This window comes from Aspergillus bombycis (genome assembly GCF_001792695.1).
Source record: "Aspergillus bombycis strain NRRL26010 chromosome Unknown contig00006, whole genome shotgun sequence".
Taxonomy (NCBI): domain Eukaryota; kingdom Fungi; phylum Ascomycota; class Eurotiomycetes; order Eurotiales; family Aspergillaceae; genus Aspergillus; species Aspergillus bombycis.
Genome location: NW_019170008.1, coordinates 307,532 through 331,653, shown reverse-complemented (window position 1 = coordinate 331,653; position 24,122 = coordinate 307,532). Strand labels below are relative to the sequence as shown.

The 24,122-nt window shown below is 49.1% G+C and overlaps 7 protein-coding genes across 7 annotated transcripts; 4 read left to right on the top strand and 3 right to left on the bottom strand.

Annotated features, from left to right (window-relative positions):
* Positions 1 to 311: 311 nt before the first annotated feature.
* ABOM_001544 (Zn(II)2Cys6 transcription factor) lies at positions 312 to 2,372 on the top strand (the record flags this gene model as incomplete). Its single annotated transcript, XM_022528674.1, has 3 exons — positions 312 to 456; positions 583 to 1,268; positions 1,359 to 2,372. 3 exons carry the CDS (start codon positions 312 to 314, stop codon positions 2,370 to 2,372), a joined length of 1,845 nt encoding a protein of 614 aa, XP_022393599.1.
* Positions 2,373 to 2,487: 115 nt separating this feature from the next.
* Positions 2,488 to 4,384, bottom strand: ABOM_001543 (pantothenate transporter; the record flags this gene model as incomplete). Its single annotated transcript, XM_022528673.1, has 7 exons — positions 2,488 to 2,709; positions 2,796 to 3,203; positions 3,264 to 3,527; positions 3,591 to 3,849; positions 3,901 to 4,025; positions 4,086 to 4,179; positions 4,260 to 4,384. 7 exons carry the CDS (start codon positions 4,382 to 4,384, stop codon positions 2,488 to 2,490), a joined length of 1,497 nt encoding a protein of 498 aa, XP_022393604.1.
* Positions 4,385 to 5,193: 809 nt separating this feature from the next.
* On the top strand, positions 5,194 to 6,267 carry ABOM_001542 (metal-dependent hydrolase family protein; the record flags this gene model as incomplete). The annotated part of the gene is made up of 1 exon (XM_022528672.1): positions 5,194 to 6,267. The coding sequence occupies one exon, from the start codon at positions 5,194 to 5,196 to the stop codon at positions 6,265 to 6,267; it is 1,074 nt and encodes a 357-aa protein (XP_022393605.1).
* An 851-nt stretch (positions 6,268 to 7,118) lies between these two features.
* Positions 7,119 to 7,712, bottom strand: ABOM_001541 (uncharacterized protein; the record flags this gene model as incomplete). Its single annotated transcript, XM_022528671.1, has 2 exons — positions 7,119 to 7,434; positions 7,498 to 7,712. 2 exons carry the CDS (start codon positions 7,710 to 7,712, stop codon positions 7,119 to 7,121), a joined length of 531 nt encoding a protein of 176 aa, XP_022393602.1.
* Positions 7,713 to 10,130: 2,418 nt separating this feature from the next.
* Positions 10,131 to 11,532, top strand: ABOM_001540 (protein kinase domain protein; the record flags this gene model as incomplete). The annotated part of the gene is made up of 4 exons (XM_022528670.1): positions 10,131 to 10,381; positions 10,434 to 10,765; positions 10,817 to 11,121; positions 11,176 to 11,532. The coding sequence occupies 4 exons, from the start codon at positions 10,131 to 10,133 to the stop codon at positions 11,530 to 11,532; spliced, it is 1,245 nt and encodes a 414-aa protein (XP_022393603.1).
* Positions 11,533 to 16,591: 5,059 nt separating this feature from the next.
* Positions 16,592 to 18,530, bottom strand: mirD (putative MFS siderophore iron transporter; the record flags this gene model as incomplete). Its single annotated transcript, XM_022528669.1, has 4 exons — positions 16,592 to 17,520; positions 17,569 to 17,911; positions 17,964 to 18,234; positions 18,286 to 18,530. The coding sequence occupies 4 exons, from the start codon at positions 18,528 to 18,530 to the stop codon at positions 16,592 to 16,594; spliced, it is 1,788 nt and encodes a 595-aa protein (XP_022393511.1).
* Positions 18,531 to 19,563: 1,033 nt separating this feature from the next.
* ABOM_001538 (ABC transporter ATP-binding protein) lies at positions 19,564 to 23,547 on the top strand (the record flags this gene model as incomplete). The annotated part of the gene is made up of 1 exon (XM_022528668.1): positions 19,564 to 23,547. The coding sequence occupies one exon, from the start codon at positions 19,564 to 19,566 to the stop codon at positions 23,545 to 23,547; it is 3,984 nt and encodes a 1,327-aa protein (XP_022393510.1).
* Positions 23,548 to 24,122: the final 575 nt, after the last annotated feature.

Below are 24,122 nucleotides of genomic sequence, written 5' to 3'. Positions count from 1 at the left end.
CGCAATAGCGGCTCAGGTGGATCTGCACCTCAATCAGCAACTATCCAATAACCATAACCACAGATGGCTGATCCTTCTCGGCAGGGAATACGAGTGGTGATGTTCCATGTCCGGATCCGTTTCTCTATCCACTTGCCTCGATCCCCCCGTATTCCCATATCACGCAAGGCCAAGAGCCTAAATTCAAATCCTGTGTTTTACCTCCGTGCCGCTCTTTCCTTCTCGTTATTTGGGTCAACCCTCCACTCCCACGGTTCCTGACGGACTGCACCGAGACCACCCGCGGTTTCTTGCGTTGAAGGAACGACAACATGTTCCTGACTTGGTCCATGAAGCAAGAGCCGGTCTCCCCACGATCGGACTCGTCGAGTGCATCGTCACCGACAGAGCCCAAGGCTAAAGTGCGAACCCGCAGTGGCTGCAATACCTGCCGACGGAGGCGGGTGAAGTGCGATGGTAGGTGCAAGTCTGTTCCACCGTTTTTGTCCCGGCTCGCTCTCCGAAATTACACGTTCAGTCTAGAGCTTTTGTGCCCACCCAATAAGGAATAACAGGGCAGAGGCTTATCCACTATTGATATAGAGAGTCATCCCACCTGCGCACGCTGTCAGCGATCAAAGAACCGATGTAGCTACGAACTCCAGCTGCAATGGGAGGACGAGATGCGGACGGCTGGGAAATGTCATGGACGAACGGGCGTTCAATCGAGGCGACATTCCTTGCAGCGCCCACCGGCAAACGACGGAGACTTCCAACGACTGACACGGACCAGACGCAAGGACACGACCCATCGGCAACGTGACGCTGGTTCCGTGGCGATCCGCTCTCCACCCAATGCGCATAGCCCACTACCGGCCACGCACGCCAGTCCAGTAGCGTATAGCACTCACTACGAGAACTGGAAGAATGTCTCGGCCGTTTCGCGTCCATTTCCTGTGCTGCCATGGAGTATCGGTATGCCAGACATGGACGATGTGTGCTTGTCCTTTTACCATTCTGTGATGTGCACCGTCGGGGTGACCGTCGACGATGCGCACTTCAATCCCCTCCGCAGCACGGTGATGCGTCTCGTGTTTCGGACTGAGACAGCGTATTATGCCGTTCTCATGGCCAGTGCACACTATTTGCGGTCAGTGGAGAGTAGGTTCGAATTGTTGGAAATCCAGATCCGCTCGAGGGTTCTAAGGGGCTTGCGGCGAGCCTTAATGAAAGATAATTTGGATTGGGAGGACCTGTTGGTGCCGACGATCTTTCTCTGTTCTTCGGCGGTATGTGAAGTCTCCACTCTATATGAAAACGCCATGGCAATCATACCATTCAAGGTTCGGCTTGAAGGTGGCGACTAATCCTTCGGTTAGATCTCCAATAGCTGCGACGGCTCCTGGGTAAAACATCTCGCCTGTTTCCAGTTGGTCGTGAAGGAGATGGCCCGTGGCCACAGAAAGGCTCCCCCGGTGCCCCAATTCTTCATCAGCTATTTCTCTGCGCATCTCGTGCTGGCTAAATCAGTGTTCTCCATTGACGATAACCTGCCCGTCAGTGAAATACCTACCAGTCCTATTAGCCCCACCTCCTTAGCCAGCTCGACGAACAGCGAAAGGGTCTCATGGACGTCCACCACGGATCTCGCCAAGGTGATGGCAGTGGACACACTCCATGAGATTGACATGTGGAACGGCCTCAGCAGCCACATGTTACTCCTAATTAACGAAATCCTGAGTATTAAGCACGATGCCGAACTGCTCCATCAGCAATCGTCAGGCCCGTCCGCTCCCCAGATCGCACCGAAACAGAAACAAGCAGCAATCGCTGATAAGATCACAACCCTGGAAGCAAGTCTAGCTACCACAACACAGATAATCCCCGTCTCATTATACAAAGACCGCAGCTCGACCGATGCCAGACATGGATTCCGCTTACTCAAAAGCACGAGCGAGGCCTATCGCCTGGCAGCCTACCTGCTCCTGTCAGAGGCAGGGAGTCCTCGCTTCCTTGGGTATACCCCTACCGCCACCCCGAGTATTGAACGGCTAAGGGATCCAGCCCAGAGGGCACAATACGTAGACCGCATCTTTCACCTGGCGAACTACGTGGTATCCTCGGTGGATCATCTCCCCATATCTTGGCCTCTATGGCCACTGTTTATTGCCTCCTGTTGCTGTTCACGGAACGAGCAAAGTAGAGCTCTGAAGATATTTCGTGCCGCCAGAGAAAAGGCCCCGTACGAGAACATCCCTCGAGCGCAGACATTAGTTGAACTACTCTGGCAGCGCAGGGACATGCAGACAGAGTCGGACAGCACCGTGCGGGTTGGCCGGTTCGAGTGGGAATCCGCGATGGAGTTTCTTGGTTGGCAGACAAGCTTTGCGTGATTGTACTAGATTTCTTCGTATCTTCTCTCCTATTATGCTAGCTATATATATACCCTTGATGAATTATGTTTATCCTCTCCCTCCATCCCACCTTGCTATTATTTATATACAGGCCCTACAGACAGAAGCGAAAATTCGGATTCTGCCAATCGGACACATCACCCACCTCCCTCCTAGCAGTAGACTCCTCTGAATCCTCCGCCTCCTTAGTTTCAGGCTCAATCACACGGCCCTGCTTGCGATCCCGCCTCTTGTTCTCCCAGACCATATAAGCGCGCAGCAAAACCACATCAACAACAGCAATGCAAAAACAAGCCAAAATAGCCGCAAAGGCAGACTAATTCCATCAGTCAGCATACACCCACCAATGGAACCAACTCAATAAAAAGAACGAAAGGGAAAAAGGAAAGAAGAGAGACTCACATAATAATGCGGCGCCTGGTTCTTCTTAAAAAGCTGCGGACCAGCAATATTGCCCACACAATACCCGATGAACAAGGTTGCAGTAACGGTACTCTTCTTCGTGAAGCCAGCGAAATTACTCGAGACCAGACTGAGGCTGAGGGGGAATCCGGCGCCGAACACCGTGACCAGCCAGACGCCAACCAGCCGGCCCCATTTCTTCTCGACAGGCAGTTGGCGCATGAGGAGGATGCCGATTAGACTGACTAGCAGGGTGATAATCATCCAGTAGCAGCGAAGACCGCGGAAGCGGTTGCAGGTGAATGCGGTGAGGAAGAGGAAGACCAGGGCTACTGCTGCCATGGGGATGGTGTAGAGGAGGGTGTTAAAGGTGTCGAAGCCGAAGGAAGCGATAACGAGACTAGAAAACTGGCGTGTATCTCTTTAGTGATGGTTTCAGTTGGGGAGGGGGTTGGTCTGAGTCCTTACGTTGGTGATCCCGCCGTTGGGCAGGGACACTAGAAAGTTGTAGGTGAATAGGAACCAGGTTTTCGGGTCAATCAGGGCTTCGATGAATTGGTCTTTCTTCCATTCCCGGCTTTGGTGGGTTTGTTGGTAGCCTTGGGCGCGGCGGTAGGCTGGCCCACGCTGGGAGGGGGAGAGGAATTTGGCGTTCAAGGGGGAGTCGGGTAAGGCGAAGAATTGAAAGATCGACCAGGCGAGGGTGATGATGCCAAAGATGATGAATACCCACTGGTGAACTGGTTAGTCTCATGGGTCCTTTGGGAAAGTGTTGGTATGGTTTGTTGTTTATACCTGCCATGGGCCCAGGCGGTTGTGTACATGGCCGATTGCGTAGGAGAGCACTCCTCCGAAGATCGACGCAACACCGTTACCAGCGAACCAGATACAGCTTCTAAGGGCATGCTCCGAGGGCGTGTACCACATGCCTACCACGATGGTGAAGCCCGGGCTGATGGCACTTTCAAAAACGCCAAGTAATACGCGCAGTGTTGTTATGCCTGCGAAGCTGGAGGCAGCCGCATGGCACGTCAGGATGATTGCCCAGATTATCCTGAGAGGGTTAGGTGCTGCTATATCATGAAATATTGAATACTGAACTCACATCATGATTGACAGATACTTCCCGATGGGAAACTTGACGAATCCTATGGACACTGGATAGGATGCCACCATGTAGCCGAAGTAGAACGCACTCGAGGCCCATGAGTACTGGTCGGTGTTCATGTGCTATGGTGAAGTCAGACACTACTGTTTGGATATTGTCAAGAAGGCGTAGGGCCAGCGTACCGTTCCAGGCAACAGCCCAAGGATGGAGGTATACGACATTGCAGTTTTGTCCAGATACTGTAGCAGGTACGAGACAAACATCAGAGGGAGCAGACTGATTGATGTTAATTCCGTATTCACCAGTTCTTGAGCACTTCGGCTCTACGGTTGTCAAGTGCCATGCCGTGTACATACCAGAGGTCTATTCGACGGACAATCGCCTTTTCTTCCACTGCCGTCAGCGGTTGATCTTCATCAACTGCCTCATTGGGGCCCTTGGGCTCCGGCTCTGAAGAATTGCTATAGTCCGACATGGCCATATTCTCAGTCCAGCTGAATAATGGAAGGTTCGCTGCAGTGCCCTCCCTCACACAGAGCAGCAGAGGAAGTACAGAAAATAATTCTCATCGGGAGCTGTGAGTTTCTTAAAGGTCCCGCCACCCAGTCGGAATGACTTCCCTTGCAGTCTGGCTGCACCGACTCACACCATATAAATTAACCTCCAGCTAGACCTACGCTGGAGGGATCTTGTTTCTCTAGATGCTTCACGCCCCTGTTAGTGGCATTTAGCTGCATGTAAGCGTAATACTGTCACGTCTTAAGGCATCCTTCGCACCTCCAGCCCGTGTCGCTAAACCCGAACAGGTAATGCCAGGGCTCGCTTCGACCTGACCGAAAAGGTGATAGCGTCGGATGAAGTCTGGAATGCATGTCTTTGGCTGCACGCAATAACACTCCACTCCCACTTTGCATCGAACCATATTGTAAATGAGAATGATTAATATTCATTCCCCTACAGGCCACAATCTTGAAAGTGTGGAGCGGCATGGCAAATATTTAATGAATCCTTCGGCTCCGTCCACAGAAAGAACCGAGCAGGAGAAACTCAGACCATCATCCGATCATATTGCCGGCTCCTGAGTTCCATTGCCACAAGGGAGGCATGCACCGGATGCTAACAGACGAGAGGCTCTATCGGGTCGATGCCGACCTGCTCATACCAGGAAAGGGGGATCCAATCCCCCATGGCACCGTGGTATGGCAATCTAAAACCATACGCTATGCAGGACCCCAATCAGGGGTTCCAGCTGGGTTTCAAGGGGCCACAACTACCCATGTCCCTGTCGTAATGCCGGGGATGTGGGATTGCCACATTCACTTCCTGGGTGCCACAGCAGCAACAATGAACGCGATCGTCGACACGCCACAAGCTCTGGCGGCTGCTCGGAGTGTGCCAGATCTGCACGCCACCGTTATGGCCGGATTCACTTCAGTGCGTGAGGTCGGGGGCTATGGGTGTGATCTCGCAAAGGTCGTAGCGGAGGGACGAATCCCTGGTCCTAATATCTACTCCAGCCACTCTGCCATAAGCATGACTGCGGGACACGGTGATGTCCACGGCGTCCATAGGGACTCGCTGCTTGATCTGTGCGCCCACGGCTTACCTTTGACAATTGCTGATGGCGTACCTGAATGCCTACTTGCTGTACGAAAGCAGTTGCGCCGGGGTGCCAAGGTCATAAAGGTCTGTGCTAGTGGAGGTGTCGTGAGTGCCATTGACGACCCGCAGCACCAGGAATTCTCTTTCGAGGAACTGAAAGCTATTGTCGACGAAGCGGCGCGGGCACGCCGGGTTGTCGCTGCTCACTGCCATGGCAAAGCGGGTATTATGAACGCGTTGCGCGCCGGATGTCGCACGATTGAGCATGGCAGCTTCCTAGATGAAGAAGCCGTTGAGCTGATGAAGGAGAAGGGAGCAATTCTAGTTGCCACCCGCAGTGTCATTGAGAGCGGTCTGGCAATGAAGGATCTTTTTACCCCGTCATCCTATCAGAAGCTCCTCGAAGTAGCTGATGCACATAAGAAGGCGTACCAACTTGCTGTTTCAAGAGGTGTCACGATAGCCCTTGGCACTGATCAGTTTATCAGCTCGGATAGCCCGGTGATAGGCTACGGTCGCAATGGCCATGAAGTGAGGTATGCGGTAGACGCTGGTTTAACTCCGCTGGCGGCCATTGAAGCTGCCACGGCCAATGGGCCCCTTACGTTAGGTTACCAAGCACCATTGAGCGGTCAACTAAGGGAGGGATTTGATGCGGACATCATTGCAGTGAAGGAGAGCCCACTGGACAATGTCGCGATTTTGTCCAGCTCAAAGAATGTAACACATGTTTGGCGTGGGGGAATGCTGATTAAATCATGAAATGGGCATCTAAAGAGGGTAAAGCGATGTGGTTCACTAGCATGTCATGCACATTTGTGAATATACGAGAAGTGAACTCAGGTGAGATCATGCATCTGAAATGTCCGAACACGCTTATTGACCATTCCAGCGTACAGTAGAATGCGAAAACAGAAAGGCTATATAATTGCTAAAGCATGACAATACATACTGAGAATTCGAGATCCACCATGTACCAGAATATCAGAAAGGCGAAGGAAACGCGTATGGACATGTACAAGCGTCGTTTCTAGTTTGTTTAGAGTAAAGCACACAAAGCGCTAGGTATGTACATCCTATTTATTGCAACAAAGGTACAAATGCGTCAGTATCTCTGCCACTGCCTGCCTAGCTTGTGAGTATGCCCATGCCATAGTACACCGTAGGGGTACAGTCATCTGAAGCTTCTAGTCAACATTATCCTACTACTACTACTACTACTACTACTAAAGCTCTAATACCTATGCGATCCTACGAGACTCGGGATAGCTCATTGTGATCTAAGAAGACTTTGAGTGACAAAAGCAATCTCAGCTGGTGCAGAAAAACGAAAGACTCAAAAACTAACAGCAAAAAGAAAGAAAAACAGACATTCTAGACACAATACAACCCGAAAGTGTGACATGTCGCGTACATTTCCTGATCGGTTCATCCAACTCACCCAGAATGGGACATACTGCGACTTTCACTGGAATGTGGTGAACCGGTCGATGATTCTGTAGACTGCATGTCTATCTCAAGCTCACCATTCTATACGGAGGATTTTGGTCGTCTAGTGATTTGCCCCGGCATCAAACACGCCAGGCTTTCTCGATGGCCGGTAGTTCCGATGGTCAATTCTTGGGCAAGTCCGTCACAGGAAGCGACATCTTTGCTTTTTCCTGTGAGGCCTTCCTGCTCCGGTGCGTGTATGACCGAGCCACCAGGCTCAAGAGAACAACCGTGATCAAAAGCAAGATAACATGAGTTGCATCACGAGCCGCTCTGTAGCCTCTGGAGTAGTCGAAGGTGGATAGTTCAAGTGAAGCGAGTGGTAAAGTGGTTGCCAACGGTACAAGTGGGTCAGTAATGGTCGCAGTTGCTGGACTCTCTCCTGGGAGGTCACTGGACTTTGTTACTTCGCTGGGTTCATTGGAGACTATATAACCACTGAATAGATAAGTCAGCGGATTTGCTTTCTAGTAGGCTGGTAGACTAGAACTCAGTGCATACACAAAACACGGCTGTAGGGCGACAAGGGTATAGCCTGGGGGACAGACACCAGTGCCATCGTCATCTTCGTCCCAATTTGGTGAAACTGAGTCAGCCGGACGATCGGGCATAATCCCGAGAAGCCTCCACCCGTTTGGAATCCGTTCATAAACGAATGCGGGATATGATGGCTCTGGGTGCGTTGATTCTGCGGGTGTGGTTGAGGGAGTTAACATGGCTGCTAACGTTGCAGTTCAAAAGACCAAAGTACTATAGTAGGAAATAGAGGCGACCCTTCCGTTAATGGGAGTGCTAATGGCGTCTTATTTGGCACAGGGGAGATGGGCAATAAATAGGACAGTCTTCTGGGGACATGCTGTCAATCAAATGAGGTAGCTCGTTCAGCGTTCTAAGATATAGGCATCAGTATCATGGCTGCCATTGAAGTCTGCTAGGGGAAGAATAATCAGAGATGACAACGAACGATCGAACATGAAACATGAGGCATTTAAACAGAACTGAGAATGAACAGTGTTATTGGCGACGTGATAAATTTCACCGTTCTAGAAGGCGCACATGTGAAGTGTTTAAGACAATGTAACGAACCGACAAATTCCTCTGAAACAGCTGGCCCAACCTGCATAGACAACTCATTGGAATCATTATTGATTAGACAAACCTAGGCTCGACCCTGATCTTCGTTGTAACATTATCCTAGCAAGCTCGGCATTGCTCAAATAGAAGTGGCGACGAATGTTCTGCGAAGCTGCAGGGCTTCTAAAGACGTTAGGAATAAACGAGACGAGTCAGAACCCTAGCGCCATGCGGTTCAACGGCGTCTACATATTTACTTTCGCATATCTGTAACTATACTTTCTTGCATGATTCGCCTGCTACCCGCGTCTTAGGGGTAGCTAATAAACCTCCTGAATGGAGCTTCGTGTAGACTCAAAGGGGGGACTTCTGTATGGAACCTCTATTGAGATTTCATTTCAAGTTGGTTGAATATTGGGCTAGAACATTGTCATACACCGCACTGCTAGGGTATGGCGTGTTTGGGCTACCTTCCCAAGGCAGGAAATGTGGCGAGAACGCTGCGCGTTACTGACCAGAAGCTCTGTAGGTAGAATTACAGAACATCTGTGATATCCTAACAAGGTAAGTGTACCTACCAGGTGCACTATAAACGCGTGGTGGCGCCGGCACCAGCGACAGGAACGTGCAGCACTACGGTACAGCCACCAATCTCTATCCGAAGACCCCGGGATCTCCAGCTGCACTAGCAGCAAAGACACTCCCAGTGGATAGATATTTCCTTGCGCAAGTGTAGTGTGACATGAGACATCCCGTTAGAGGCCATCTCCCAAGACTCATTATGACGACGATGTGTATGTACATATGTCTCGGGATACTCACTGGGATGCTGACAAGGACTGCGCCAAACGTGATGTAGACCAGGTCAACGCTGACAGTGTCTACGAAAGTTATGTCTCGAGTACTCGCGTACTGGTTTTATTCTACCCGAGGTCTAGAACTCATCGAATCCTCTTTGTATGAACGCACCGTTCCTCTACGATTTTAGCTAATATTATATGTTGAAGTGGTTCAAGCCTGATTGGTATTGGTAGGGCCGTGTCTTTGCCTTTCTTGCGATGCGCCTAGGTGATATATCGATATGCTGTTGCTATAAACTCCAGTAGGAATAATGTCAGTGTTAACACAATGATGATCTTAATCTTAGCTTCAGATGGTACACTTCGTACTCAACCACTTGCGTCTTCATGCCTTGTATTTGATCCATTGCCACTCTGCTGTATCATGAAGTGTCGGCGAAGTGATGAAGGGGGCCATTCTTAGTGAGGAAAGGAATCAGCGCTCAGCCTGATACACTGTAATGAGACATGTACAGGAGAGGCGAAAATAGGCGAGGCTGGCATCTTATGGCGTGGTGAGGGTTTGCCTTTGCCTCACTTTCACAGTTCGTGATTGATGAATATCGCATGAGATAGCTCGTGTTGATTGGTACCATGGAGTTAGACTCCAGCCTCGTAGACGGACCATTTCGGAATATTTCTTTTTGCAGAGCAAGACATCCTGCCACATATCAGCCTAAAACATGGAATATGGGATTTGTTATCTCTTGAGCTGTACTGTACCTGAGCCACACGCCAGGAGTACACAAGCCAATGCTACGCTAATTCCTTTTCTTCATTTTTCAGTCCGGTCGCCTCCCTGCCTAATTGGCCGCTTTCCATCAGTTCCTCCGCGTATTCCCCGTGGCGGCCAAACTGGGTCACAAAACGGAGAGGCGCTAGGAGCACCCAATATGAGAACAGTAGAGCAGTTGTTCGCCCTCTCGAAATCCGCTACAAGGAAGATGCTGAATACTGGCCTTTGCCATGCCGCTTTAGGATATCAGTACCACCTGCATAAATATGTATGCCTCAGGCAGCTAGATCGCCGCGCGTCCCCAGCCCAGACTTCACTCATTCAATAACCTGTTGGCCCTTTCTCTACATGTGTAATACATCAGTCTACACTGAATTCCCCGGGGAAAGCCCTTAAACACACTTTCCACACCCTCCTTAGCCCCTCTTTTAGTATTAATATCCTCATCAACGGCATCACCTTATGTTTCACCCTTGTTCTTCGTAATGTTATCTCGGCTTGTACGGCCTTTACCGCGATTCCCGCTAGGGCGAACATGGAAGCCACTCAACTTCTCTAATCCGAACTTCGCCCGGATCTCTCCAACTCAGACTCTGGAAGAGGAAACACTGCCTGATTATATTGCCTCGCGCTACTATCCTACTCGAATCGGCGAAGTAATCCAGGACCGATATCAAGTCATAGGCAAATTGGGATATGGTGCGACCTCGACCGTATGGCTTGCGCGGGATATGAAGTAAGGCCCCTCTAGTCCTCCTCATACAACTGCTTACGCCGGATGATAACAGTTGCCGCTCTTATGTGACCCTCAAAATATTTATCAAGGCTGCTTCCATGGGACAACGGCTGGATGATGAGCTCAAAATGTATCAGCGGTTTGACAGAGCCTCAAAGCATCCAGGCCGCAATGCCATTAGGTCTCTGCTCGATTCTTTCCACATTGACGGGCCTGAAGACAAACACCAATGCCTTGTTCATCCCCCATTATTTGAGAGTGTGTGGGAGTTCCTCCACCGTAACCCCGTCCAACGGCTGCCTAAACCGGTCCTAGCCTTCACACTTCGGCAGGTGTTCCTAGCGCTAGACTACCTGCATACAGAGTGCCAGATTATCCATACCGGTATATGTCAACACAATCTCTTTACCCTTGTTGGTTACTAACTTGGATTAGACATCAAGGCGAATAACATCATGTTTAAGCTCGCTGACTATTCAGTCTTCATTAAGTTTGAAGAGGACGAACTCCAGGATCCTTCTCCAAGGAAGGAGCTAGATGGAAGAGAAATTTATCTATCCAGGGACCTCGAAATGATCCCTGGGAAACTAGGCGCCCCCGTTCTATGTGATTTTGGCTCGGCTATATTGGGTGGTGTAGAACATTTAGAAGATGTCCAACCCGATATCTACCGAGCGCCAGAGGTAATCTTGGAAATTCCATGGTCATACAGTATCGATATATGGAGTGTAGGGTGTATGGTAAGATAACAAGCAGGCCAATAACATTGAAAGGCGCGTTTAACCTTGTTGCAGATCTGGAACATTTTCGAAGGGGGCTCGTTATTCACAGGCCATGACCCTGAATTCCAAACATACCGGAGTAGGGCACATCTTGCTGAGATGATAAATCTCCTCGGCCCTCCCCCACCCGGCCTTCTTGCGCGGGGCAAGCAAAGCCAAAAGTTTTTCTCCGACACGGGCGAATTTCATGAGCCTACTTTATTGCAAGATCTCACTCCACTCGAGCAAAGGGAAACAACCCTTGAAGGCGAGGATAAGGAGAGCTTCTTGCGTATGATGCAAAGGATGTTGCAGTGGGAGCCGGAGAAGCGTAGCTCTGCAAAAGAGCTTGCGGAGGATGAGTGGATTCTCAAGCAAATCGGCCTCTAAATTACTTCTTGAACCGGTTTAGACTCCCAAAATATTCGTACAGGGAACACAGGTCTACTTCATGTAGACAGATGACACAGCCAGCATGTCGACGAGCCAGGTAGCCTCGACACTGGCAGCTTTTCGTCTCATTTATCGCGCCCCGGCTCTGGTAGCCGGCCCTATAACACGGGGCCTTTCCTTCGTATTTGATACAAAACGATCAATTTCGATTTGGAAAGATCATATTTTACAAACCCAAAAATGGCTTGTTTTATTTGGGCAACGTTGATTTTCTTGACTACTTGGATCCTAGTATATTTAACTTTGTGGCGCACATGGTGTTCAGGAAGTTGTTTGACAACTTGGAAACAATATCTAACTGGACTTCGATAGGCGTCCATGCTGCCTTGACCTTTGCGGTTTTCAGAGGACTAGATGATCATGTATGAAGCCTTTAGACTGCTGTGTGGCGTTATAACGTAAATTAGTACTAATATATGGTGGCTGACTACTGTTAACGTACTACTAAGATTCTAGTGTGGGGGGTTTGGTATTCTGCTACTTTCTTCTATCGTAAATGCTTGGCCTCAGTAATGGCTAGCAGACACTCTCCTAGCTGACTGCGTGCCCTTTTTCCTGGGCACACATTGCTGGAGAGCTCAAAGCCGCAGTCAATGCATTCGTGTATCATGAATAAAGAGGTCTAGTGTAGTACACAAGCGATCGGATATCACGACGATATAGCGTATCATTTCTGGTATCCATTGAGCTATACAGAGTGTTGTCGTCTAGAGTCAAGACACTCGCCGTGTCTTAATTCCAATGGTCCGTCATCAGACCTACAAGCGCACTGCCAATCGAATGCGTGTCGGTTCAACGGTATCCTTATTATCATCATGATGTACATAATCTATTTATCAGCTTTCTCCTAAACATTTGAGTGTGATTGGTGGGGGTGAATGTATACTTCGTCAACATGGACATGGCATAGTGATAACAGTATCATTCCCTGGACCAAAATATGCGAGCTGCATCCACTCCTTCACCCTATGCCACCATCTTCTCCTCCCCGCGCTCTTTTTCCCCTTCTCTTTCTTGCTCCTCCTCTCCCCTTTTGCCATCATCTTTATTCCAAGTCCGACATGTGGCAAACGATGCACATCGGCATATTGTTCCCTATATGATCATGAAGATGTGTCGATCTCTGTCCCACCTGACAGGTAACCTTGGACACCGTTGCCTATAGGAGGTCAACAGATGAACAGCCTTGAGGGTACTATGTGACAAGTTCACGCTATTGACGAATATTTCCTGTGCTTATGTGCACCCTGAAGATCGTTTAGACTTACCAATTCACATCAATATCAAGATTCTCCTATCAAACGATATCACTGTCGAGATTCTACACAGCATACTAACTTAACCTTATCTCTGCTCTGCCGCACGACGGTATCTCATCCAATTACCAAGTCATGATATCGATATTGAAAATTGAGAAGCTAGGTCATAAGTATTTGACCATCGCTGCTTCTTTCCATGTCCGCATCTAGGCTTTGACTCAGGTGGAACTTGAAGAGCTCTGCTCTTAGTGCACAGGAAGACGAAAGCATTCGTTAACGTTGACCTTTGAACTTCCTGCGGCGGGCTGCTGCTCCGACCTACTAGCCAAAATCTCGTTGGCCGTATAAACGACTCTTTCCAAATCTCCTTATGGAGTTCTTCTTATGAGGCATACCCATGGCACATTACGTCATATTGGATATTGTATCTACAACTCCCTCATGAACGTAAAGGAAGGGTACTGTTTCGACGATACCGAAAGACCCAAGCGCCAGGGACTGCAGAACGCATGGGCTAGGATATCGATGACAATCACTTGCCGCTCCTTACTAACGGTCAGTGAATCTATGTGCATGGACCCACGGTCTTATTATTTAGTCACCTCCTCCTTTCTGCAAAGCCTGTATGAGTCTCCAGGAGCGGCTTGTCTTTGAACCGGCACGCGAGCTAGGTTAGCACACAACACTACCAATCGTGTAGGACAGCGCCAATGGTCTCAGTCAAGACACTCATTACAACCAGTATGATCTGGAATGCGGCACAGCTAACGATGTAGCTAGCAGGCTCATGGTGTCTCACGACAGGACGCATATCTTTCTTATGTGCTGCAAAATGGGCGACGATTTCCGTAACTATTTAGTAGACAAAGGCCCTTCTACAGATTGCGGATTGGTTATAGGCATGAGGATCTTTAGTCCATGGAATATATTGCGTGGTTCCAGCACGAGACAGTTCGGTGTTATTGTTGCGAGTACTATACCGGCAACAACTTCAACCGTATAACGCATGGGGCGATATTATCACAGCAGCAAACTTCAAAGATAACATGTTTCGTGAAAGGGTGAAGCATCTGAATGTTGCGCCCATTTGGACACGCTTCAATTTGAGGTTAGAATCCTCGAAGTTATGTGGCAGTACCGAGAAATACAGAAACTAATAATCACTACTCACCAACGAGGTTCAAGGCCCTCCTCAATTCCTGGAACCTCCAAGAAACCAAGTGTGATTGGTGGCGAGGAACCTGTTACAGGCACTACTTGTACAGAGTTAACTATTAATATTATAAGTAACACCAGTATAACCATGCACTAGATATGCTTGAACAGTGCCAGGTAAAATTTGGCTATGCTATTGATATGCATGACTGGGATAAATCCGGGTGCGCTTACACTCATATAGCAACATGACCAGTAGAGAAACGCTCCGCCTTTGTACAGCTAGGCCACTGGAATATGTGGAACATAAAGATCTAATTCACCAGAGATTGAGAGAAAGGACGGAAAGGCTTGCAAAAGAAATAGTCAGAATGACTCGGTTCAAAATAGGCAAGTAGTGCTACAATATACCCATTAACAGTGAACACCTGTCATTTCTTGCAGTGCACACTCAAGTCTCACAAAAGGTATGCAAGCTCAAATGTATGAAACTATGTACGACGGTATAAGAAAGCAACTACAGTTTACGAAATTGTCTCCGTCAGACATATTCTTTTTCACACTATTGTTTAATATGACTTCTACTAGATTCAATGTGAAGTATTTACACAACGAAAGGCTTTAGTTAAAGCCGCCGCAATAGTAATGTTCAAGTGACAACGCCACGGGCGCTGGAATAGGTAGGCAGCGACATGTACTTTTATATGCAGCTCTCCTTGTCACGCCACGTGAAAGGGACAGTTTTCAGAAGCTAGAGCTACAGTAGTATACCTAGACGAGCTGACATAACGGACCACAGTTGTACTCGAGCTGTGGCCCTTTGTCCATAAGCTGTCTTTCAGAGTAACATAATTTTCCGTAGAGGGTGACCAAATATCGGCAACGAAAGAAAACATTGAAACACTGCCGGCCAGGCCGCCACAGGCCTCAACGCTCTCCATGTGAAGAAAGTCCACTGCGTCATGCAGTGGATGCGTCGATGGGGAACGGTCGGGGTTTCATTCTCTAGAAACTGATTGATAAGATGGAAAGAACGGTAGAAGCGTGATCCGGGTGAGGCCAGACGGCGGGCCAAGCCCACCAACGCCGAATCATAACGTGATGGTTATATTAAAACCCAGAAGAGCTTCTGCGCCCATTACGTACATAATATCGTTTAGGGCGCGATATTGCCAGGGCACATGAGACATCTGCATCGCATCCATGTGTCATTGTCCAGTCCAGATTATTACCACGCCGCTAGTATTGTCGTTCCACTAGTGTTTTTGCAAAAGAGGGTCCCGCCAACGGCGAAATACGAAACGGCCCCGTCGTCAAATACGGGACGGTGGGTCCGTTTTCCATACCGTGACGCACCGCAAATACGGATGTAACGGTGGAAGTTATCTGATCATCTGATAGGGTTAACAGCAAGCGGTTCGGACTGCCACCATACCGCACAAGGAAGACTGAGCCGAAGCAATTAATTTCCGTGGTGGAAGTCGCATGTTTATCAATCGCACGTTAAGTTGGCCTCATTGTCCGTTTAGGCTGAGCTTGGGCATGGATACTGGAATGTGTTCTGTCTCAGACTCTCCACAACAGCCGAAGCTTTTCCAAGGATCACTAAAAAAGTCTTGGATGGGATGGTTGTTCGGATTGTAATTTCCGCATAGCGCTAACAGTCGCAGACACCACACTAAGTATCTCGGCATCGCAGTTCCACAATCTCTTGGTGTTGCTTGTCTATTTGACAGGACATGCCGCTTCTAGTAATGATTTACCCGGTTACTTTCCAGGTCGACATCACAATGTTCAGATGGAACAGCTTTCATCATGGAGCGCTTTTGCCGCATGGTAAGGTGGGCCAGTAAGCGAGGCAGCTGTGGGAGATTGGAAGTCCTCCAATAATTATCCTGCCTGCGGATATACGCCAGCTTGGGCCTCGTAATCCACCACGGTGGGCCAGATGCACTCCTTCCAACAATTACCGATATCGACGGCAATTAACCCTGTGCTCTATTGTCGTACCGATCGGAAATGGGGACTTGGCAAGGGATCGGCTCTTGGACTACATACATCGCAAATATGCAGGTACGGATGTGGCAGCAGCCCTATCTGAATATGAGAATGTGATGTAGAATGGGAGGAAGGGGGTCGTAAGGCGCAGAATTTTTAGTATTCTCGAAGTGATCATGGTCGAATCTCATCAGCATTCTGCAACGGTCATTGCTAGAGATTTACGTCCAATGTTACAAGGTAGAAGGATTAGGAGGCGGGAAACAAGATCAAAGCCATGAGTGGCGTCGCATAGTATTACATTAAGCTATGTCTATCACTAAGTGGCGGTACTCCTTGGATATCTTCATTCCCTTCACCCCTGTTGGGAATCACCACCGCAGCGCCCGTTATATAGACTGGTATCTCCTAGACAAATAATTCAAAAGTTTCAAAAAAGGAAATGTCTCTCCAACCGTCGAGAGATCCGAATCTTGCAATAGTCCGTAGCTTGTAGCCACGGTACAAATGATGCTCATCCAACTTGCATATTTTACGTGAAATATAGCGCTTGGAGGCTGATGTCGGCAGACACAATACAGATTTTAGAACAGGATACCCTTGGATTGCTGCTTCGTAAGCTTGATGTCTCTCATGACGAACATCCAGACAAGCGACAGGGCCATGATAGCTGTTCCAGCGATCAACATGTTCTTCTGGGAGCTAGCGTAAGCAAGGGAAATGGCCTGTCGTTCGGGTGAGCCTCGTGGGTAGCTCAGCTGAACGTCAAGATCATCGTAGATCGCTTCCCAGTCGCTCTTGACGGAGTCGGGCAGAAGACGCTTCAATGCATCAGGCAGGGTGTGCGTCCAGATAGCACCAGAGATACTGCCGCCGATCGCACCACCGATGTTGCCGAAGCAGTTGAGGAAGGCAAGAGCCGAGGAGACGTGGTTGTGGTCAGCAGCAGCCTGCACGGCAACCTGTTGACAGATAATCATCGTACCGCCGGCAAAGGCAAGGAAGACTTGGCACATGATCGTGTAGCCCACGGACCAGCTGGGGTTGCGGAAGTAAATCATCAGGCCCACTCCAAGAAGATAGAGGGGCACGGCAAACTGGACGAGCCAGCGGAAACGACCAGTTTTCATGATTAAGAAACCGACAACAAAAAGCCAAACTCCGGAAACCACGTCAAAGATACTGCTAATGTATCCAGCAGTTGCAATGCTAGTGCCATAGACGACCTGTAGGTATGAGGTGAAGTAGTCGAACCAGCAGTAGTATGCAACTTGGTAGGTCACATCGATAAGGCAGGCACCCAAAACCGTTCTGGAGAGAAGGATTTGGTAAGGGAGGAAGGGCACCGGGGCGAGGTAGCGCTCGGAAAGGCCGAACGCAATCAGGACGACGAAACCGACAACAAGCATAACGATGATGTGAGCAGAGGCCCAGTCATCTTCCGCGGAGCCAGCAATAGTAAAGGGAAGGAGGAAAAGAACGAGGCCGGCTGCGAGAAGGAAGGTTCCCAGAACTATATTTATTAGTTAAAAGCTTCTATGGTACGAGCATGAGAACCTACGATCGAACTCGATGACGTAGTGGACAAAGCTCTGCATCAGCGTCCTGCCACTCTTCTCCCTCGGTTTCAAAAGGCCGTTCTTCTTGGCCAGGTGGCGGTTGTACCGAAGTAGACAGAACATTGGGAAGGCAACAACGGGGAGAACAATGGCAAAACAGCCATATGCCCATCGCCAGTTTGACTCGTAGAAGTGTTCCGAAGCAGCCGAGCCTGCATATGCCGTGATAATATAAGGAGAGGAAGTAAATGCATAAGCAAGACCTCGATGGCGCAGCGATGAAGTATCAGCCGTGATGACGTCGATACTGAAAATCAACCCGGCAAACCCGATACTGTAGAAAACCTTTGGAGTGGTAAGTCAATTGTCGCATACAGATAACCAGAAATAGACCTACCTGGGCTGCACAGTACGTTGCGATATTCGAACATGTTGCAGACAATACTAAGCCAAGGATGGAAAATAGGACCATAATTAGGAATCCAATGGAGCGATCCCACAGGTTCAGAATTTTCGCAAGTGGCATATAAGTTGCGGCCGACATGACGCTGGAGACGACGCCAATGGTCGGGATCAGGGAGTGTGATTCGAATCCACTCGTGATGTAGGCCGACAGATTCCCAGTGATTGAAGATTGAAAAGCATTCACAAAGTATAGGAGCCACATACTACGCTGAATTAGTTGTTATCTTCTCAAGGGTATCGGGCTAAAGACTCACAGAACATAGGCCGATCCCAGGGACCATTTGTTCCAGGTCAATGTAATGGCCTCGGCTTGTGCTACACCATCCTGAGCTGCATCGTCGGGCACGTCGTCCCTTGAAACATCATCATTGACCACTTCCTCTGGGTGTTTTGAGCCTGGATGGGTGTTTTCAGCGGTCCCGTATTCCGGAGGGTTCGGATTAGCCTCGGTTGGGCCATCCGATTTCTCGAAGAACTTCTTTTGCCACGAAGACAACATGTTGAGAGTAGAGAACGCACTCTACTGCACTCTTGGTGGAAAGAAATTTCTGCGAGGTGAGATAGAAGTTGGGAGATCTGCGTGGGACAAGCTTCCTGGGCGTTGTTTTTCAAGTTGGATCTCTTCGCGACTAAGGCAAAGCTAGCAGACCACACCGGAGAACGATCGGACCATGCCTTATCCACCTTGATGGGGGGGCTATTGGTTGTGGCAACGACCGCGTGGGAAAGATTCGTAACCACTGGCCAATATCCTTGCAGGCAAGGGGGTGGAATTGTTGGCAGAGCTTTTTCTTAGCTACTAGGGCGGCTGTACCAAATATTTCCATGACCGAAACTTTCCGTAGACAGCTAGTAGTGACCCGATTGCCTTGCTCAATATCGCCGATACAAACCTGTAATTCGTTAGTCGATAGACATACATTTTGGTACGTATTCCACGACTCGTATCAACTTTCCGTACGTACGATACGCCCTGTGGGGGCCCGTATTGTACTATTACCCGGATCACAAACACTGGTAAGCCAGAATACAGTCGGACTTACGGAGCACGTATCATTCATTTAATGAATTGATTCATCGGTTCTTCGTGTTCTTTCAGTTTGTTCTTGACGCAGTCAGTGGATCCAAACGGCGTCGTTGAACCAGTTCCTATCCCGGCTATGTCCGACTCCTGGTGACCCATGGTTGAAATTTTTCTCAAATTTTTTATCAATCTGATAATCTTACGTAACGATACGCCGGTCCCACTTGACATGACACCCCTCAGGCCCTCAGGCATCACCAGGAGTGAAGTCACCTTGTCTCGGTGATTCCTTTTCCTTTGCGACCTCGGACTCAAAATGAGAGCGCCTTGACGCGTGGATGCATTTTTCTCCGTGGTGACTCAATCAACTATTTCCTCCTTCCTACATACACGTTGTCGATGAACGAGTTCTCCAACGATCCATGATCCCAACGACCATTTTGAAAGCCAAGCACACGACAACGACAATCATAAGGTGCCCAACGGATATTGTCGACGCCGGGTCACGATGAAGCTCGGCAAGAAGCTTGCGGGCTACCCCAGCCTCTTGTTGGCTGGCAACCCTTCAAAAGTTGACATAGGCAGGCTTTTGCTGGGCATTGTATCTTCAGCAGCGTCTGGTGTCCCCTTCCCAATCATCGCTATTCTGTTCGGTCAACTGCTAGACGACTTCAACGCCGTAACATGTGAGGAAACCGAGTCGACAGGTTCCGATGCTGATTACCAAAATGACATTAACGGCAAAATCCTGATCATTGTGTATCTGGCCATTGCTCAATTCGTTGCGATTTATATACATCTGTCCTGCTGGAGCTTGAACGGTGCTCGGCTGGCGCAGAGGTTGCGGGAAACATATCTGGAGAACTTGCTGCGACAAGAACCTTCATTCTTCGATGATCTACCTCCGGGAGAACTCGCATCTCGACTTAATGGTGATATCCAGGCCATTCGATCAGGCACGTCCGAGAAAGTGGGAATATGCTTGTCGACCCTGTCCTTTTTCATCACGGCATATGTCGTCGCCTTCATCAAAGACTACCGGCTGGCAGCAATGTTGATTTCATTAGTTCCTGCCTACTTCTTGATGTCATTCGTGGGAAGTCATTATATTGAGAAGTACTCTGGACGTATGTCAGATTATTCCGCGACTGCCGCATCAATTGCCTCCGAGGCGCTATCCAACACCGTCGTGGTGCAGGCCTTTGGCGCAAGCTATCGACTGGAAGACAAGTTTTCCAAGGCGCTCAAGGCTTCAGAACAGGAGGGCTTGAAGAAGGCTGCCGCCGTGGGTATACAATCTGGATTCCTGTATTTTATCGCATATTCTGCAAATGGTCTGGCCTTCTGGCAAGGTAGCAGACGTGTTGCGGATTCAGTAGGCTCTGACAGCGCTGGTGCCACCGTTGGTGCGACATTTACAGTTATTTTCGTCCTCGTTGAAGCTACCTTGCTTCTGAGTCAGGTGGCTCCATTCCTTCACCTGTTCACGGCAGCTGTTGCCTCGTTCCAAAAGCTGCGCGCAGACATCGATCGCCAGCCACAAATTGACGCTACCAGTGAATCAGGTATTCACCTGTCACAGGCAGAAGGAGGCTTTGAATTCAAAAATGTCTCATTCACTTATCCCTCCCGGCCCGAGATCACGGTGCTCGACCAGATCAGTCTCTCCATTCCGGCCAACAAACATACTGCCCTTGTTGGTCTGTCTGGAAGCGGCAAGTCAACTATCGCCGGCTTGGTCACAAGGCTGTATGATCCCACAGAGGGGCAGGTCCTCTTTGACGGTCACGACCTTCGTGAGGTCAATACCCGTGATTTGAGAAGCTTCCTCAGTTTGGTGCAGCAGGAGCCCTCGCTGCTCGATCGGTCACTGTTGGAAAACATCGCACATGGCTTGATCAATTCAAGCAATCCTAGTCATGCTCATCTGAAGACGACACTTCTTAGTACCGATCTTACAGATTTGGCAGCGGAAGTCAGGGAAGGCGTGGATATTATGACTGCAGCCGAGAAGCGAGGCTCTGAAGCTGTTGAAATTGTCAATCTAGTGCGAAAGGCTGCGACACTTGCTGATGCAGATGGCTTTATCAGTGTATTACAGCATGGCTACGGTACACTCGTCGGTTCTAGTGGGCGACTGATCAGTGGTGGTCAGAAGCAACGAGTCTCCCTTGCTAGGGCTCTCATCAAGGATCCTGCGGTACTTATATTGGATGAGGCCACAGCATCTCTCGATTCAAGGAGCGAGCAGCGTATTCAGCGGGCCATCTCAAACATTGCCAGTGGCAGAACTATGATCACAATTGCCCATCGTCTGTCCACAATCACCAATGCCGACAATATTATCGTTATGCACAAGGGACATATCGTTGAACAGGGAGATCACGCGACACTGATGGCTAAGAATGGAGCGTACGCTGACCTGGTAAATCTGCAAACTCTGGGATCTGCCCCCGGCAAGAAAGACAAGACAGCTAGCGCAGATAACATCAGCAAGTCTGACCAGGCCTCTTTATCTGACGCTGGTATCGAGAAAGGTAGCTTCTCAAACGATGGTCTGGGAGCCGCCGAGAAAAAAGAAGTCTCAGCAAGTGCATCTCCAGTCACCGAGTCTGCTGAACCTGCTGCAGAGGAAGAAGAGCCTGAGACTCCCAAGAAATCTTTGTGGGCGTTGCTGCGCGGGTATGCGCCAACACTGAGACCACACCTGCTTTTCATTTTCCTCGCACTTCTAGGTTCCAGCATTGTCGGCGGTGCCTTCTCTGGCGAAGCCGTGATTTTCGGAAACACCGTTGGAAGTCTGAATCCCTGTCACAGTGAGAGCTATATTCGGAGTGCCGGAAATTTCTTCGGACTTATGTTCTTTGTACTTGCCATTATTGAATTTTTCGCGAACCTGGTTAGCTGGACCGGATTTGGCTGGGTATCGGAGAAAATCGTCTATACAGTCAGAGTCTTGTCATTCCGCTCACTGTTTGAGCAAGACCTCCAGTGGCATCAATCTAACGGTCGATCACCCGCCTTGCTCCTCTCCTATATTACTCGAGACGGCAACGCCTTGGCGGGACTGAGTGGCTCCGTCATTGGAACGTTGTTCTCTATCTCCGTCAACCTTATTGCAGCAATCATTTTGACCCATATTATCGCCTGGAGAATCGCACTGGTTTGCCTGGCTTTGGTACCACTCCTGCTTGGAGCCGGTCTTATGGAACTTCACGTACTTGGCAGATTCGAGGAACGCCACGAGAACGCATACACCAAGTCCGTCGATATTGGTGTAGAGGCAGTCACGTCGATTAAGACAATTGCATCCCTATCTTTGGAAGAGGACACTTTGAGGACTTACCGACGATCTCTAAAAGGACCCCGCAAGGAGACATTCCAAGTCACTCTTCATGCAAGTCTCTGGCAGGCAATGACATACTTCCTTGGTAACTGCGTCAATGCGCTGGCCTACTGGTGGGGTTCCAAACAGATCATCAATGGCAACTACACGCAAACGCAGTTCCTGATTGTAGTATTCTCGCTCCTGGTCAGTGCATTGCTCTGGAGTCAGATGTTTGCCCTTGCACCGGAGCTTTCCGCCGCCCGCGCGGCGATGGCAAGAATCTTGGGTCTGATCGAGATTGGGTCGGACAAGATGCAAGGACGCGTACCACCCCGTTCACAAGCTATGTCTTCTTCCGAGGAGAAAGACCTTGAGACAGCTGAAACGAAGTCGGCGTACGTGTCTGGCAACAACCAGGCCTCGAGCGTACAGCTCCGCAATATCCATTTCGCATACCCCGCTCGCCCGGACATGAAGGTGCTAAATGGCTTGGACGTCGATATTCGTCCCGGGCAATTCTGTGCTCTTGTTGGACCAAGTGGTGCCGGTAAATCAACTATCATTTCGCTGGTAGAACGGTTGTACACGCCAGAAGCTGGATCCATTGTAATCGACGGTGTCGACGTTACCAAGCACCGAGGTGTTGACTTCCGTGACTCGATCGCCCTAGTACCACAAGAAAGCGTGCTTTTCGAGGGTAGTATTGAGTTCAACATCGGGCTTGGTGCTAGACCAGGACATGAAGCAACTATCGAGGAAATCAAAGAGGCGTGCAAGCTTGCCAACATCCACGACGTTATTGAAGCGCTGCCAGAGGGCTACCAGACTCTTTGCGGACCTAATGGTAGCCAGTTCTCGGGAGGTCAGAAGCAGAGATTATCTATTGCTCGGGCCCTCGTTCGTAAGCCTAAGCTGCTGATTCTCGATGAATCGACCAGCGCTTTGGACGCTGAATCGGAGAAGCTACTGCAAGACGGACTCGAAAAGGCTGCAAAGGGCATTACTGTCATTGCCATCGCCCATCGTCTCCATACAATCAGAGCGGCAGATGTTATCTTCTTGATCGAGGGGGGGAAATGCATTGATCGTGGATCGCACGATGAGTTGCTTGAAAGGTCGGACAGCTATAGAGCAAACGTCATGCATCAAACAGTTGCCACGTGATCTTGGAATGCGTCGGATAAACCTTTATTGCGATTTTTGGGACATTTTGGTTGCAGCAAGAGACTGGTTTTTTATTATTCCCCTGATAGACTTCTTACATATTTATAATAGCGCTGTTTCTTTTCTGAGTCTATATATGATAATATTCAATTTATGGTTCTTATAATATACAAGACAATAACTGAAAAATAAAAGTCATAGATCTTCTCCAGCGATAGCTTGGCAGCGGTAAAATCTACCCTGTTGAACCTTGCCTTGCCATTTCTCCTCACAGCTTAATCACCAAGCAACTCACAAATATCAGCAGTCAGAGCTTATCTACGTAATTCTTATAGTCATTCACTATTTAATACGAGTAGTATAAATCCAAGGATTTAAATTGTTCACGTGCTTTAAAATTGTGTTTGAAAATATATGATCCTATAGGAGCGTGTAGATCTTAGGGCTTTGCGGAAAATATATCTTTGCCAACAGGATTGTCCTAATACTTCTGAAATGTGTAAACCACGACGATAATAGTAACTGTGATTCAACGCCGAGTCATGGATCTCTACTTATGCCATAATATTTCCTTT